At 42.6% G+C, this 15,530-nt stretch overlaps 1 protein-coding gene across 14 annotated transcripts in view; it reads left to right on the top strand.

Moving 5' to 3' along the window:
* FBRSL1 (fibrosin like 1) overlaps positions 1 to 15,530 on the top strand; it is a 545,433-nt gene that overhangs the window by 198,614 nt on the left and 331,289 nt on the right. For all 14 annotated transcript variants that reach the window (XM_044275607.1, XM_044275611.1, XM_044275609.1 and 11 more), the window contains one exon: positions 122 to 322. In XM_044275607.1, the coding sequence (XP_044131542.1) occupies positions 122 to 322 (201 nt within the window). The remainder of the gene's footprint in view (positions 1 to 121; positions 323 to 15,530) is intronic.

Here is a 15,530-nt window from a genome sequence, read left to right as displayed (position 1 = left end):
GGCAGTGTAATACATGCTTTAGTGTTGAAGGTTCAGGTGAACACACATTAAAATGCTAGAGAATGCTGTGCACAATGCTGTCCATTTTTTTCACTCAGATATTCTTTTCATACCTTTGCAGAAAGACCAGGCCTTGAAACCACCTGAACGAAAAGAGAAATGGGAAGGAAATCCCGCTAAAAAACCCAGAGAGTCGGGGAAATACATTTGTGCAGAGCCAAGTGAGAATGGGCACAACCATGATGTGGGTAGCTCCGAGAGGGAGATGGAGAGAGGAAAAGAGCGGGACAAGAAGAAATTCCCTCTGAAGGCGTTCAATCAGGTAAGGCTGTTTCAATGCAATCTGAGTCTTTTATTTACATCATATCGGCATATGTTGGCATTGCTCCATTTTTTTCTGACTTCAGGCTCTATGTGCACTGTGTTTGACTACTAGACATGTCATATAGAGTATCATCACCTGTCCACCATCCTGAACCCCATGTAATACTACGTAAGGATGATTTGCTTTGGCATACTAAACCTTTCTAAGAGAACCTGTTACTAATAAAGTGCATCTGTAAGTATGGCGCTTCCACCGATCGCCTTGTAGCACTTGAGCTTCACAACATAATGGTAGTGGATGGGATTGTGTATGCAAACTAAAAGTCCCCGCTATTGCAAGTTTATAATTGAAAGAAATCCCACACAGCAACTTGTGAGTCACATTGCAACCACATTCACTTCCATTATTTTGTGAGACTGCAGTTCTACACAGCAGTCTTTGGTGGCATGACACTTATTACGGCCAGAGTCGCTGTGTGGCTCAAGAATAAACCCACACGTGGTTTCTATCAGTGATTGTGAGCCAAAAACAGGGATGGAAGCTACATAGAGATAAGGTACCAGGGAATGATCTGCTCCCCTTTTATGTTTTTTACCTGCTCCTGTTTTTGGCTGACAATCACTGATCAAAACACTGACAAGTGAATTAGGCCCAAATTGGAGAATCGGTGAAGTTCCCCAAGACCTCCTGCACAAGACTGTTTCCGTTTTGCAGTCTGCAAGTTGCAAATTCACAAAATACAGATGTAATCTGTGTGCAAGACGAACAGGAATAGAACACGTTTTATAACTTGCAGCCCAACCACACAGATGACATCTGCAATCTGTCAGTTTCTTTTTTCAGATCCATAGAAATTAATGGTTTTGTGTGCGATCTGCAAAGAGGTCCAAAAATTAAGTTGTGTGAAAGAGTCCTAACACTAGAAACGCACAGTTTTCAATGCAGTTTTTTGAGCCAAAGCCAGAAGTTGGTCCATCAAATAGAAAGTATAGACCAATTCTTTTCTAAACACATTTGGGGTAATTTATTAAGACCACATTTTAGACTCTGGCCTTAATAACCCTGCGGTGGCGCTTGATGCGTCTAAGTTATGTAGAGGCTCCGGCATCTACATAACTTGGGCGCATCCACTGGGGGACGCAATCTACACCATCTCCCTTACTGGTGTAGATTTAGATTATTTTCTAAACCTAAAAAAGGTGTAGAAAATGATAAATGAGGCGAGCTGTCTGGCCCACTTGCGTACGTGGTGTGGATGGGGAAGAAGTCACAGATTTGCCCGCAAATCCCCCTTGCAACTAAATCTGAGACAGATATATGTATAAAATTGTGGTATATCTATTTGTAAATGACCTGTTTTGTCTGTTTCGCTTTGCCTTGTTAATTTCTGACTCTGCACTGCAGCCTTTATGGTACTTGTGACGCTAGCAGTCCATTTACATGTAGTTTTTATATGAGTGAAGGAATTCTGCTTACTACCATAGTGATTTTCATGTATTCGGGCGTTCTCTTTTTCTTCATTTCAAAGCTTTATATCATTGTCTGATCAGACATATGGCTTCTACATTATTGATGAAAGACAATGGGTTTTCCATAGAAACTGTAACTGCTTTGTTTTGCATTCCTCAGTGCACGGAGTAATGTAAGCCAGTTGTCTGCATGCAAACAAATGTACGTGTATGTTACACTGCTAATGAGTAGATCTCGCAAAATTGAAACGAACACACAGTGTCCCAGTGCTGTCAGGATGGTGAATTATTTGTGTCAGTCCTGTAATGCAAGGGGCTAGTAGGCTGTAGGGTCTTGAGGAAAGGAACAGCGGCACGCTGTGAAGAGGGCACAGATGGCTGTCCCTTCTACTGCAACAATAATATGTGACTGCATCAAATCCACAGCTGCTCACCCAATTCATGTGGGGATCCCCAGCCCACAGCGTGGCACAGGATACAGGGCTTATTGTACTAATCTCAGGTCAGACCATGTAATATAGCGGCATAGCCTCCATCACTAGTTACTTTAATTAACTTCACTGCTGACAACAGATGGATTACACTACGGCTGTAAAAGGACTGATATGCTTCTGCTAAAACTATCCGTGAAGTGAATGGGTCACACTTTTTTTTTTTTTTTTTTTACTAATTAAAACCTAACACTTTTTTTTTCTTCCAAATCTAGTTAAAGTTTTTATTTATTTATTCTGTTTTCCATGGGTGATTATTTTGGGTAGCCATCTTGGAGCAATATGGACATGTTGGGGGGGGGGGGGGGGGGGGGGCAGCTTCTCCATAATGTATTGAGAATGCTGGATCTTATCTGCCTCCAGCTTTGTGTTATATTTCATCCTGCCTGTGATGATAATGAGATGACTTCTCAGATGTGATCTCTACAGAACAGTGTCAGCATGTTGTGAGGCTCAGTGATCACTGTGAAAACTGCAAGATTATAGCTTTTTTTTTCTTTCATATAGATAGTGACCTATAAAAAAATTCACAAAATTTTATTTATTTTTTTAATTTATCCTGCAAACCGGATTTAAACTGTGACATTTTCTGACATATAGGTTTTCTTTAAATGGATCACACACCTGCTCCGGATAGCAAGTGCAGAATTAAATTGACAATTGGAGATATGTACGAGTAGGTAGCTCAAATAAAATGTTATACTGCCAGGTAAAATGCTGATCAGGCACTGCAAGCCCGTTAAAGTATCACCATTAAAGTACAGATATTTAGTTATTTGTATCCGCCATATTCAAAAGTGACATGGAATACAGGGTTAGTATATTCTAGAAATCCTTGCTGGAGCCGCATTCCCAGTGCTTGTAGTAGAAGTGAACATTCAGGTTTCAGGGCAGTATTTTTAATTATAATATTAAAGGGGTATTCCAATCTCAGACACTGATGGCATATTGCTAGAACAGGTGCGAGTCCCACCTCTGGGACCCACTTCTATCTCCAGAATGAGTCCCCTAGAATGAAGGAGAGCACACGGCGCCAACTTGACCACCCTCCATTTACCACTGTGGAATTTCCGAAATGGCACTATTTGCGGCAGTCCCATAGCAGTAAATGGAGATGTTTCCCTGCATGACCGATGTGATCCCCATTCACTTTCGTACAACTTCCAGAAATAGCTCAGTGCGCTTGCCCAATTATTTTCAGACGAGCGTTATATTGCATTATATTGATTTATGATGCTATGTAACGCTTAGGCCCCTTTCACACGGGTGAGAATTCCGCGCGGGTGCAATGCGTGAGGTGAACTCATTGCACCCGCACTGAATCCGGACCCATTCACTTCAATGGGGCTGTTCAGATGAGTGTTGATTTTCACGCATCACTTGTGCGTTGCATGAAAATCGCAGCATGTTCTATAGTCTGTGATTTTTCACGTAATGCAGGCCCCATAGAAATGAATGGGGCTGCGTGAAAATCGCAAGCATCCTCAAGCAAGTGCGGATGCAATGCGATTTTTCACGCATGGTTGTTAGGAGATGTTAGTAAATTGATTAAAGTCAATTTACTGTATTATTTTCCCACATGGTTATAAGTGAAAATAATAGCATATTTAATACAGAATGCTTAGCAAAATGTGGCTTGAGGGGTTAAAAAAAAAAAAGAACTCACTTGATCTCACAGCCGGCATCGTCTTCTTCCAGGACCTGCAAAAGGACCTTTGATGACAATCGCGCTCACCACGTTGTGAGCGCGGTGATGTCAGCGCAGGTCCTGCTGAATAATGATAGGAGATCATCAAAGGTCCTTTTGCAGGTCCTGAAAGAAGACTATGCCGGCTGCACGATCAAGTGGATGAAGTGAGTAAATTTTTTAACCCCTCAAGCAACATTTTGCGAAGCATTCTATATTAAATTAAGAATGCTATTATTTTCACTTACAACCATGTTATAAGGGAAAATATTAACATCTACACAGCACCAAACCTGAACTTCAGGGAAGAAGTTCAGGTCTGGGAACCACATTCAGTTTATCACGCGCATGTAAAACACATTGCACCTGCGCAAAAAAACAACGCAATCACAGTCAAAACTGACTGAAATTTTGTGCGCAGTGGCATGGGTTTCCTGCAATGCAACCGGGACGCCCATCTGAAAGAATGCGTGAAGTGAATGCATAGCACCCGCACTGAATCCTGACCCATTCATTTTAATGTACATCAGCGTGTACATCAGCGTTTTTTTTTTTTTTCACGCATCAGTTGTGCGTTGCGTGAAAAACGCAGCATGTTCTATATTCTGCGTTTTTCATGCAGCCCTGGCCCCATAGAAGTGAATGGGGCTTCAGTGAAAAACGCATTGCATCCGCAAGTATGTGCGGATGCAATGCATTTTTCCTTGATGGGTATAAGGCTACTTTCACACTGGTATCTGCACAGACGGATCCGCACCTATAATGCAAACGATGGTATCCGTTCAGAACGGATCCGTCTGCATAACAGCTTTTTCAGATCTGAGTTTTCAAGATCGTAAAAAGCTCAGATCCGACAGTATATTCTAACACAGAGGCGTTCCCGTGGTGATGGGGACGCTTCAAGTTAGAATATACTAAGAACTGTGTACATAACTGCCCCCTGCTGCCTGGCACCACCTGATCTCTTCCAGGGGGCTGTGATCCGCACAATTAACCCCTCAGGTGCCACACCTGAGGGGTTAATTGTGAGGATCTCAGCCCCCCTGATCGGGTGCTGCCAGGCAGCAGGGGCCAGACTCCCTCCCCAGTATTAAAAGCATTGGAGGCCAGTGCGGGCCCCTCCCTCCCCAGTATTAGCATTGGTGGCCAGTGCGCCCCTCCCCAGTATCAGCATTGGGCCCCCCCCCCCCCCCCCCAGCGTTGGTGGCCAGTGCGCCCCCCCTCCCTACCCAGCATTAGCATTGGGGGCTGGCAGCGGAGAGGCGTTTCCGATCGGAGTCCCAGTTATCGCTGGGGTGTTCCGATCGGTTACCATGGCAGCCAGGACGCTACTGCGGTCCTGGCTGCCATGGTTACTTAGCTTATACTTATCTGCGCTGTCTGTGGCCGGCCGATGCGCCTCCTACTGGTAAGTGACAGGTCTGTGCGATGCGCCGCACAGACCTGTCACTTGCCAGTAGGAGGAGCGTCGGCCGGCCACAGACAGCGGCCACCAATGCTTTTAATACTGGGGAGGGAGGGGGGTGGCCCCTGCTGCCTGGCAGCACCGAGGGGTTAATTGTGTGGATCACAGCCCCCTGTAAGAGATCGGGTGGTGCCAGGCAGCAGGTGGCAGTTATGTACACAGTTTTTAGTATATTCTAACTTGAAGCGTCCCCTTCACTATGGGAACGCCTCTGTGTTAGAATATACTGTCAGATCTGAGTTTCCACGATCTAACTCAAATCCGATGGTATATTCTAACATAGAGGTGTTCCAATGGTGATGGGGACACTTCAAGTTAAAATATACCATCGGATTGGAGAAAACTCCGATCCAATGGTATATTAATAGGACTCCTGACTTTACATTGAAAGTCAATGGGGGACGGATCCGTTTGCAATTGCACCATATTGTGTCGATGTCAAACGGATCCGTCCCTATTGACTTGCATTGTAAGTCAGGACGGATCCGTTTGGCTCCGCACGGCCAGACGGACCCCAAGACACTGCAAGCTGCGTTTGGGTGTCCGTCTCCTGAACTGAATGGAGGCCAAACGTAACCATACTGATGCATTCTGAATAGATCCGCATCCATTCAGAATGCATTGGGGATGTACGGCTCCGTTCGGGGGCCGCTTGTGAGAGCCTTCAAACAGATCTCACAAGCGTAACCGCAAACGCAAGTGTGAAAGTAGCCTTACTGGGATGTTCTTTGTAAATTTTCAGTTTTTTATTATGTGCGTGAAAAACGCATCAAAACGCATTGCTACTGAGCGGAAAAAACTGAACGCAATCACAGACAAAACTGACTGAACTTGCTTGCAAAATGGTGCGAGTTTTACTGAACGCACCCTGAACGCATCCGGACCTAATCCGTCACGCTCGTTTGAAAGAGGCCTTACAGTTCTGGAATGTATTAGATAACATGGCAGCATTATGCCAGTGTTATCCAGCACATTCCAGAACTGTTAGGATTACATAGGATCATAAATCAATATATTGCTGTGTGACCCCCAGCAGCGATGGGAGTTCAGGTTGGGTGCTGCGATGCGGACTCTCTGCGGGAGGAACACTCGTCTGCAACGGGCGATAGAAGTGAATGAAAAGCATACTGATAATGTGTGGTGTGCTCTCCTCCTTCACTGCAGGTACCCTGTTCTAGAGGTAGCAGCTGGTCCCATAGGTGGTACCTGTACCTATCTGACATTGAGGGCATATCTTAGGTATATGACATCAATGTCTGAGATGGGAATACTCCTTTAATAAAATTCATTTATTTCCTGTTATTTTTCTCGTGCCACTGCAGGACATAGGTTGTTCTAACTCACTAGCTCCTTTTCTTGGAGAGGCTCGCAGTTTAATATCCATATCTCAGACATGTTAATTTGCTTCAAGTTCACTGCAAGCTAATGAATCTATCAGTAGATAAACTGGAGACCGAGCAGGCATGGCGTTACTTGTGAAAAGCTAGAGAAGTTGATCCCTCCTGGAACCTCTGGACAATTGGTCCTCTGCAGTAAAGCAGCAATAAAACAACTGCGTACTCGCTATAGGTCACTTTACACGATTATCAGGAAGGAAGCGATTTTCTCCAGCAATCTCTTACTCGTCAGTGGAGGAGACCGCTACTATTACAGGCAACAATCTCCTCCACAGTATGGGGTGGAGCAATTGCTAATGCCATCCCTTTTTGTGACTGCACAAATGTAATTCCCTGGTGAACGAGTGTTTGTCTCGGCAGCACCTTTAGGGCTCATTCAGACCACTGCGCCATGTTTTGTGGTCCGAAATTTGTGGAACAGAACAGCGGCCCATTATACAAATGCCTATTCTTTTTCTCAAAATGGGCAAGTATAGGACATCTTCTATCTTTTTTACGGGGCCACAGAACAAAGCAAGCACGGTGTGCTGTCCGCATCTTTTGCGACACCATTAAAATGAATGTGTCCGCACCCATTTCGCAACATTGTGAAAGCATTTACATTGGACTGTGGACTAATTGACCGCAGCATTTACAGTAGAGTTCTATATTCTGGTTTCATGCAGCCACCCCTAGAGGGAGCGCTGCTGCATACTACATATTGTGCATAGAACTCAGTAACTCCCATCTACCCTCCAGCTGTAGCTGCAGGCAGCCCAAAAGCTGTGTTTTAAATCTGTCAATGCAGTCGTGCTCTAGGCTCCTGTCGAAAAATTGTGGAGTTCAATAATATTTTTTAATCTCGCTGGTGACAATTCTAGTCACTGTTTGGAGCTCTGTGTTGCACAAGGGCCTTCTTTTTCCACCTAGCATAGTGTATTTTTCAGGTGACAGGGACTTATGGACTGCTACCAAAGGGCACTTGCCATTCCTCATGTAGTGCGGTTGTCGCTACGCCATGTTTGCAGTGTTTGAACATTTCCTGGCTAGGCATACAAAACAAATCTACTTTAGTGGCTTCATCTCGTGCAATACTTCCTCTCTTGTGATGATAATGGATATCGGTTCCAGCTATACAATCAAGGAAGTGTGCAGTCAGACGGAGAGAGCAGGAAGGGAACTCTTGTAGAAGGCACAGGAAAAATAGGGCCTGAAATGTGGAATTGTTGGAACGTCAAAATATGGGATTTTCCTTGTCGAGAAAGGGGTCAGTTTAAATTTCAGTCTTGAAAGTTCAGTATTGTCTGCTCTTCTTTTAAAGGTATCTCATCTATACTCGTGGATATACAGTGATTATTTGGGATATTTTTTATTTAACTTTTTTTGCTGCAGAATTGTTTAAGAATTTGCTAATTTTTTTTTTTTCTTCAGTTTATCAGAAGTTGCCAGGAAAACTAGCTCTAATAACTCATTTTTTATATTCATTGGTAATTTACTTTATTTTTCTATTCAGAGGGTTGGTATATGGTTTGGATTTGTGAACATAATTTAGCATTAAATATACAAGCATGGAGATGGTTTTGGCAATGACTCATCTCCCCTCCCCCCACATGGCCGGACCTGTTAAAGGGAAGCTTTCTTACCTACTCCCCGGCGCTGGCTCCCTTCTCCCTTCTCCCTTTCTCAACCTGTGATCCTCTGCTGGGCTCCCCGTAAACTGTCTCTAAACTTACATGTGCCAAATCGCACCACTTTTTGACCCAGTTTACACCAAAATAGATCTACCAACATTAGTACATGTTGGCAGTTTTTGGAGTTTTTTTTATTTATTTTTATTTTGCGGTGGTGTTTCACATCACACTTTTGGCATCCATTGCATTTTCTTTTTTTGCCAGGTATTTTCCTATACACTACTATTCTATAGTACTTCAAAAGACCTGAAACGTTAATGCATGCTCAAAATTTAATTGATATGAAAGATGCTTAAAGGGGTTCAGTGGGTTTCAGGAATTTGTCACATCATATCTGTGATGTATGTCTAGTATGCGTGCCTGGAAATCTCCCAATGTACATGCTAAATATGCATTGCTTTAGGCAGATGGAAGAGAAAAGATTGTCATTTTGGCCCCTGGCTTACTAATATAGCTCAGCAAACTGTGTTGTAGGTGCTCACTGCATGGCACCATGGGGATAGGCTATCGCCATCAAATTCCAGGATAAACCCTTTAAATGCATATATGATGCTGCTGCTGCTGAGGGAGGAGTGCTATGTGGAGCTGTGTTGTGGATGGTACTATTCACATAGCACTGTATTTAGACCTTCTGTGTTGGCTTCAGTTATGAATACTAGTGCCAATAAGAAGTGTCTGTTGTCAATATGAACCAAACAGATCACTGATTGTAGTTTCTAACTTGCTGTGGACAAATGAAAGTTGGCGTTGGAAAAACTTTTTCCTGCCAGGCCTCCGTTGTGGCATATCACTTGCGATAATCAAATAATCTCTGTTCTAAGGTAAAGCCTGTATTACACAACCAGATTATGCAGGTGATTGTCAGGAGGGAAGCATTACTTCCTGGCAATTGCCTGCTTGCTAGTGGAGGAGACCGCTGCTATTACGTGCAGTGATCTCCTCCACAGTATGACGATGAACGAGCTCATTCATTGGTAATAAAATGTTTGTTAGAGGTGATCTGGCAGAATATCTGCCAGCTTAGTACACCCTTAAGTCTACATTGTGTACATTTTATGTTATTTTTCTCAAATCGCAAAACTTCCAGCCCCTATACTTACCATAATCAGGACATAATGCATAGGAGTTTGCATGCATGATAAGGCTACTTTCACACTCGCGTTTGGTGCTGATCCGTCATGCATCTGTACAGACGGATCCGTTCAGATAATACACCGTCTGCATCCGTTTGTATTATCTTTAACATAGCCAAGACTGATCCGTCTTGAACCCCATTGAAAGTCAATGTAGGACAAATCAGTTTTCTATTGTGCCAGATTGTGTCAGTGAAAACAGATCTCCCCATTGACTTACATTGTGTGCCAGGATGGGCTCAGTTTCATCAGACGGACACAAGCGGAATGGAGACTGAACTGATGCATTCTGAGCGGATCCTTTTCCATTCAGAATGCATTAGGACTGCTTGTGAGAACCCTGAACGGATCTCATAAACGGAAAGCCAAAACGCCAGTGTGAAAGTAGCCTAAAAAGACCAATACCCAGGTGTAATTGAACATCTTTTTAAATTGGCTACACACCCCACTTATCTGTCTGTGTCCCCTCCAGCTTGGCACATGTTGCAGATAAGCCTCAAAAGTAAAAGGTCTGGTATGGTGTAGCCAGTAGAAAACTAGTTTAGTGTGTCTTGCAGGACTAATGAAGGGGGATTGATGTTGACTCGAAAGCTCGCTATGTAACATCACTGCTTCTATTCTTGTTAGATATCAGACCTGCAAGACTTATTTTCTTTCTCTTAATGAGAGCACTAAACTAGTTGAGCCTCAGTCACCCAGTGCAGGTTTTGATCAGTATTTTTAATCCTACTAGGAGTAAATCTGAGATGCATAAGGTAACAACATATAAGGGAACATTTTTACAGTACTTCTCACTTTTGCATCCATTTTTGATTTTGGCTTAAAAAATGCAAAATGCTGACCACCTACTAAACTATGAATAAGGCCTCGGTAGAAATTCTTAGACTGGTTACAGTGCCTGGAAACAGGTGCAGGGGGGACTATCTCTGCCCAGAAACAAAGAGAGATCATTTCTCTGTGAAATGCTGTCTGGCAAGTGAGGTCACTGGAGAGAGCTTTGGCCTCAGGCGCAGCCCCTGGCAGCCGGCGGACATGCAGTAAAGACGTGCAGCCTGTTGTTGTTTATAGGAGCACGCTTGGAACATTCCGGATTCTCCCTTTCTTTTCACTTTACCCTTTCATCACCTTATCCCTGAGATTCCTACTTTGATTTATATCTAGAGGCAGACATATTGATCAGCGCACTTCCTGCCTTCTGCATACTATGAAGTAATCCAGTGCTTTATCAAATTGGTGATGCTACACCCAGTCATAAGGTACAGTCACCTAATTTCCGACAAAGTGTATGGGGCACTTTTGGTCTGGTTGCATTATAAATTCTGCATACAGTATGGGTAAATACTATATAAAGAAACTAACTAAAAAACCTTCTGGCACTTCAAAGTCTGAAGGTTGTCTGACACTTGTGGGCATTTGTAAAGGTGGGTTTAGATGCTCTGATGTACAGCCGATTTATTCCCAACAGTCGGCTGCTCGTTCACTAAAGGAGACTGCTGCATTTACATGCAGTAATCACCTCTACAGTATGAGGACGAGCGGTTGCAATTTTGATCACTCTCCCCCATACAGAAACAATGGTTTGTGTGCCTGCACGAACAACAGGATCACCTGACAAACGAGCTGTTTGCTCTCAGAAACGTTCCTGCCCGATTATAGGGCAGTGTAAATCCACCTTAAGGTTGCCTGTTTAACCCATAGAGGACAAAAAATAAAAAATTCTAGGAACTCGCCATGCCCCTCACGGAATACCTTGGGGTGTCTTCTTTCCAAAATGGGGTCACTTGTGGCGTAGTTATACTGCCCTGGCAATTTAGGGGCCCAAATGTGTGAGAAGAACTTTGCAATCAAAATGTGTAAAAAATGCCCTGCAAAATCCGAAAGGTGCACTTTGGAATATGTGCCCCTTTGCCCACCTTGGCAGCAAAAAAGTGTGACACATCTGGTGTGTCATTTTACATATACCCATGCTGGGTGAGAAAAATATCTTGGTCAAATGCCAACTTTGTATAAAAAAATGGGAAAAGTTGTCTTTTGCCAAGATATTTCTCTCACCCAGCATGGGTATATGTAAAATGACACCCCAAAACACATTCCCCAACTTCTCCTGAGTATGGCGATACCAGATGTGTGCCACTTTTTTTATGCCAAGGTGGGCAAAGGGGCACATATTCCAAAGTGCACCTTTCGGATTTCACCGGTCATTTTTTACAGATTTTGATTGCAAAGTACTTCTCACACATATGGGCCCCTAAATTGCCAGGGCAGTATAACTACGCCACAAGTGACCCCATTTTGGAAAGAAGACACCCCAAGGTATTCCGTGAGGGGCATGGCGAGTTCCTAGAATTTTTTATTTTTTGTCGCAAGTTAGTGGAATATGAGACTTTGTAAGGAAAAAAGAGAAAAAAAAAAAATCATCATTTTCCACTAACTTGTGACAAAAAATAAAAAATTCAAGGAACTCGCCATGCCCCTCACGGAATACCTTGGGGTGTCTTCTTTCCAAAACAGGGTCACTTGTGGCGTAGTTATACTGAGAGAAATATCTTGGCAAAAGACAACTTTTCCCATTTTTTTATACAAAGTTGGCATTTGACCAAGATATTTTTCTCACCCAGCATGGGTATATGTAAAATGACACCCCAAAACACATTCCCCAACTTCTCCTGAGTACGGCGATACCAGATGTGTCACACTTTTTTGCTGCCAAGGTGGGCAAAGGGGCACATATTCCAAAGTGCACCTTTTGGATTTCACCGGTCATTTTTTACACATTTTGATTGCAAAGTTCTTCTCACACATTTGGGCCCCTAAATTGCCAGGGCAGTATAACTACCCCACAAGTGACCCCATTTTGGAAAGAAGACACCCCAAGGTATTCTGTGAGGGGCATGGTGAGTTCCTAGAATTTTTTATTTTTTGTCGCAAGTTAGTGGAATATGAGACTTTGTAAGAAAAAATAAAAAAAATAAAATCATCATCATTTTCCGCTAACTTGTGACAAAAAATAAAAAGTTCTATGAACTCACTATGACCATCAGCGAATACCTTAGGGTGTCTACTTTCCAAAATGGGGTCATTTGTGGGGGTTTTCTACTGTTTGGGCATTGTAGAACCTCAGGAATCATGACAGGTGCTCAGAAAGTCAGAGCTGTTTCAAAAAGCGGAAATTCACATTTTTGTACCATAGTTTGTAAATGCTATAACTTTTACCCAAACCATTTTTTTTTTGCCCAAACATTTTTTTTTTATCAAAGACATGTAGAACAATAAATTTGGTGAAAAATTTATATATGGATGTCGTTTTTTTTGCAAAATTTTACAGCTGAAAGTGAAAAATGTCATTTTTTTGCAAAAAAATCGTTACGTTTTGATTAATAACAAAAAAAGTAAAAATTTCAGCAGCAATAAAATACCACCAAATGAAAGCTCTATTAGTGAGAAGAAAAGGAGGTAAAATTCATTTGGGTGGTAAGTTGCATGACCGAGCGATAAACGGTGAAAGGAGTGTAGTGCCGAAGTGTAAAAAGTGCTCTGGTCATGAAGGGGGTTTCACCTAGCGGGGCTGAAGTGGTTAAAGGGGTTGTCTAACTTCAGGAAGTTGCATTTATCATGTAGAGAAAGTTAACACAAGCCACTTACTAATGTATTGGTATTATCCATATTGCTTCATTTGCTGGCTAGATAAATTTTTCTATCACATTATACACTGCTCGTTTCCATGGTGTGACACAGTGAGAGGTTTGGTCTGGGACAGGTATTTTCCTCCCAGCATGTGCTGCTGTGCTTATTTACAGCCAGTTGAGGTCAAATACTAGACCGGATTTTAAGTGCTGGTCCGGGTTTTGGCAGCACCTGGCTGTCCTTAAATAGGCAGCTGGGCTCAGAAGTCATGTCTCTGTGTTGGGATCTGGGAGCCTTGTGTCTGGATGAAGGCTTGCTACCTGTTTGGCGTGAAAACAGGTTGGTGCTGCTATACTCAAGAACTCTTTGAGGCAGAACTGCTGCATGGTGTGAATTACCACCAACACCGCAAGGTGAATTTTTGCTTGGTTATCACTGCTTGTTTTGTCACTTGCCTAAGGGTACTTTCACACTAGCGGTTTTTTGTTTTCTGGCATAGAGTTCCGTCACAGGGGCTCTATACCAGAAAATAACTGATCAGGCATATCCCCATGCATTCTGAATGGAGAGTAATCCGTTCAGGATGCATCAGGATGTCTTCAGTTCAGTCATTTTGACTGATCAGGCAAAAGATAAAACCGTAACTGAAGACTTGCCGGAATGCCCGATCCGGCATTTTTCCCCCATAGGAATGTATTAGTGCCGGATTCGGCATTCAAAATACCGGAATGCCGCATCCATCCTTCCGGTCTGCGCATGCGAAGACCAGTAAAAATGTGATAAAAGATACAAGACGGATCCGCATGACAAGTGGAGAGATGGACCCGTTCTTGCAATTCATTTGTGAGACGGATCCTCCAAAAACCACATGGCGCTCCTTTCCTTCTGCGCCCTGCCATGTGCCCATACAGCGGTTTTCTGTAAACTCCAAAATCGGGTTAATAAATATTGAGTTTGGTTTGGCTGTTAAGGCTACTTTCATACTAGCGTTTTTACTGGATCTGGCAAGGTTCAGCAAAAACGCTTCCATTACTGATAATACAACCATCTGCATCAGTTATGAACGGATCCGTTTGTATTATCTTTAACATTGCCAAGAGAGAGCCGTCATGAATTCCATTGAAAGTCAATAGGGAACGGATCAGTTTTCTACTGTGGCAGATTGTATCAGAGAAAACTGATCCTTCCCCATTGACTTCCATTGGGGGTCATGCCGGATCCGTCTTAATCTGCATCCCAGGATGGAAAGCAAACTAGAACATGTAGTTCTCCAGTATGGGAACACAACTTAGCGGAACGGAATGCTTTTTGGAGCATTCAGTTTTGTCCCCATTGACAATGAATGGGGACAAAACTGAAACTTTTTATATATTTTTTTTACCAGTATTGAGCCCCTAGGACGGATCTCAATACTGGAAAACTAAAACGCTAGTGTGAAAGTAGCCTAACCCTTGCTTTGTTAGCGGGAAAAAATGGATTTAAATGGAAAATCTGCCAAAAAAGTGGAATTTTCCTTTAATTCTTGTGGGACACCTAAAGGATTAACAAAGTTTGTAAAATCAGTTTTGAACACCTTGAGGGGTGTAGTTTCTAAAATTGGACCATTTATGGGTAGTTTCTATTATGTAAGCCCCACAAAGTGCCTTTATAACTGAACTGGTCCTTTAAAAATTGGGTTTTGGACATTCTGAAAAATTTCAAGATTTGCTTCTAAGCCTTCGAACATCCCAAAAAAAGAAAATGTAATTTACAAACTGATCCAAAAATGAAGTAGACATATGGAAAATGTAAAGTAATAACTATTTTAGGAGGTTTCACTATCTGTTTTAAAAGCCGAGAAATGGAAATTTTTAAAATGGCGAATTTTTAAAATGGCGAATTTTCAAAATTCTTGATAAATCTGATAATTTTTTAATAAATAAAAATGAAATATTTTGACTCAAATTTTCCACTATCATGAAGTAAAATATGTGAAAAGAAAACAATCTGAGAATGGCTTTGATCAGTAAAAGCGTTTAAGTTATCACCACATAAAGTGACTTGTGTCAGATTTGCAAAAAACGGCCTGATCCTTAGGCCTCATGCACACGACTGTGCTGTTTTTTTGCAGTCCGCAAACCGCAGTTCCGCAAAAAACGGAAGCAGCCTGTGTGCCTTATGATATGTGAAAATCCACAGATCACGTTTCGACAAGGTGGGAACCTTGCGAACAAATTAGTACCCGCTGGTGTAACATCTCATGACCCTGTATATATTACCGGCATTGACA

The sequence above is a fragment of the Bufo gargarizans genome, chromosome 1 (assembly GCF_014858855.1).
Source record: "Bufo gargarizans isolate SCDJY-AF-19 chromosome 1, ASM1485885v1, whole genome shotgun sequence".
In the NCBI taxonomy this organism is placed as follows: domain Eukaryota; kingdom Metazoa; phylum Chordata; class Amphibia; order Anura; family Bufonidae; genus Bufo; species Bufo gargarizans.
The sequence above is the reverse complement of the archived record's forward strand: the minus strand, read 5'-3'. Positions and strand labels throughout refer to the sequence as shown.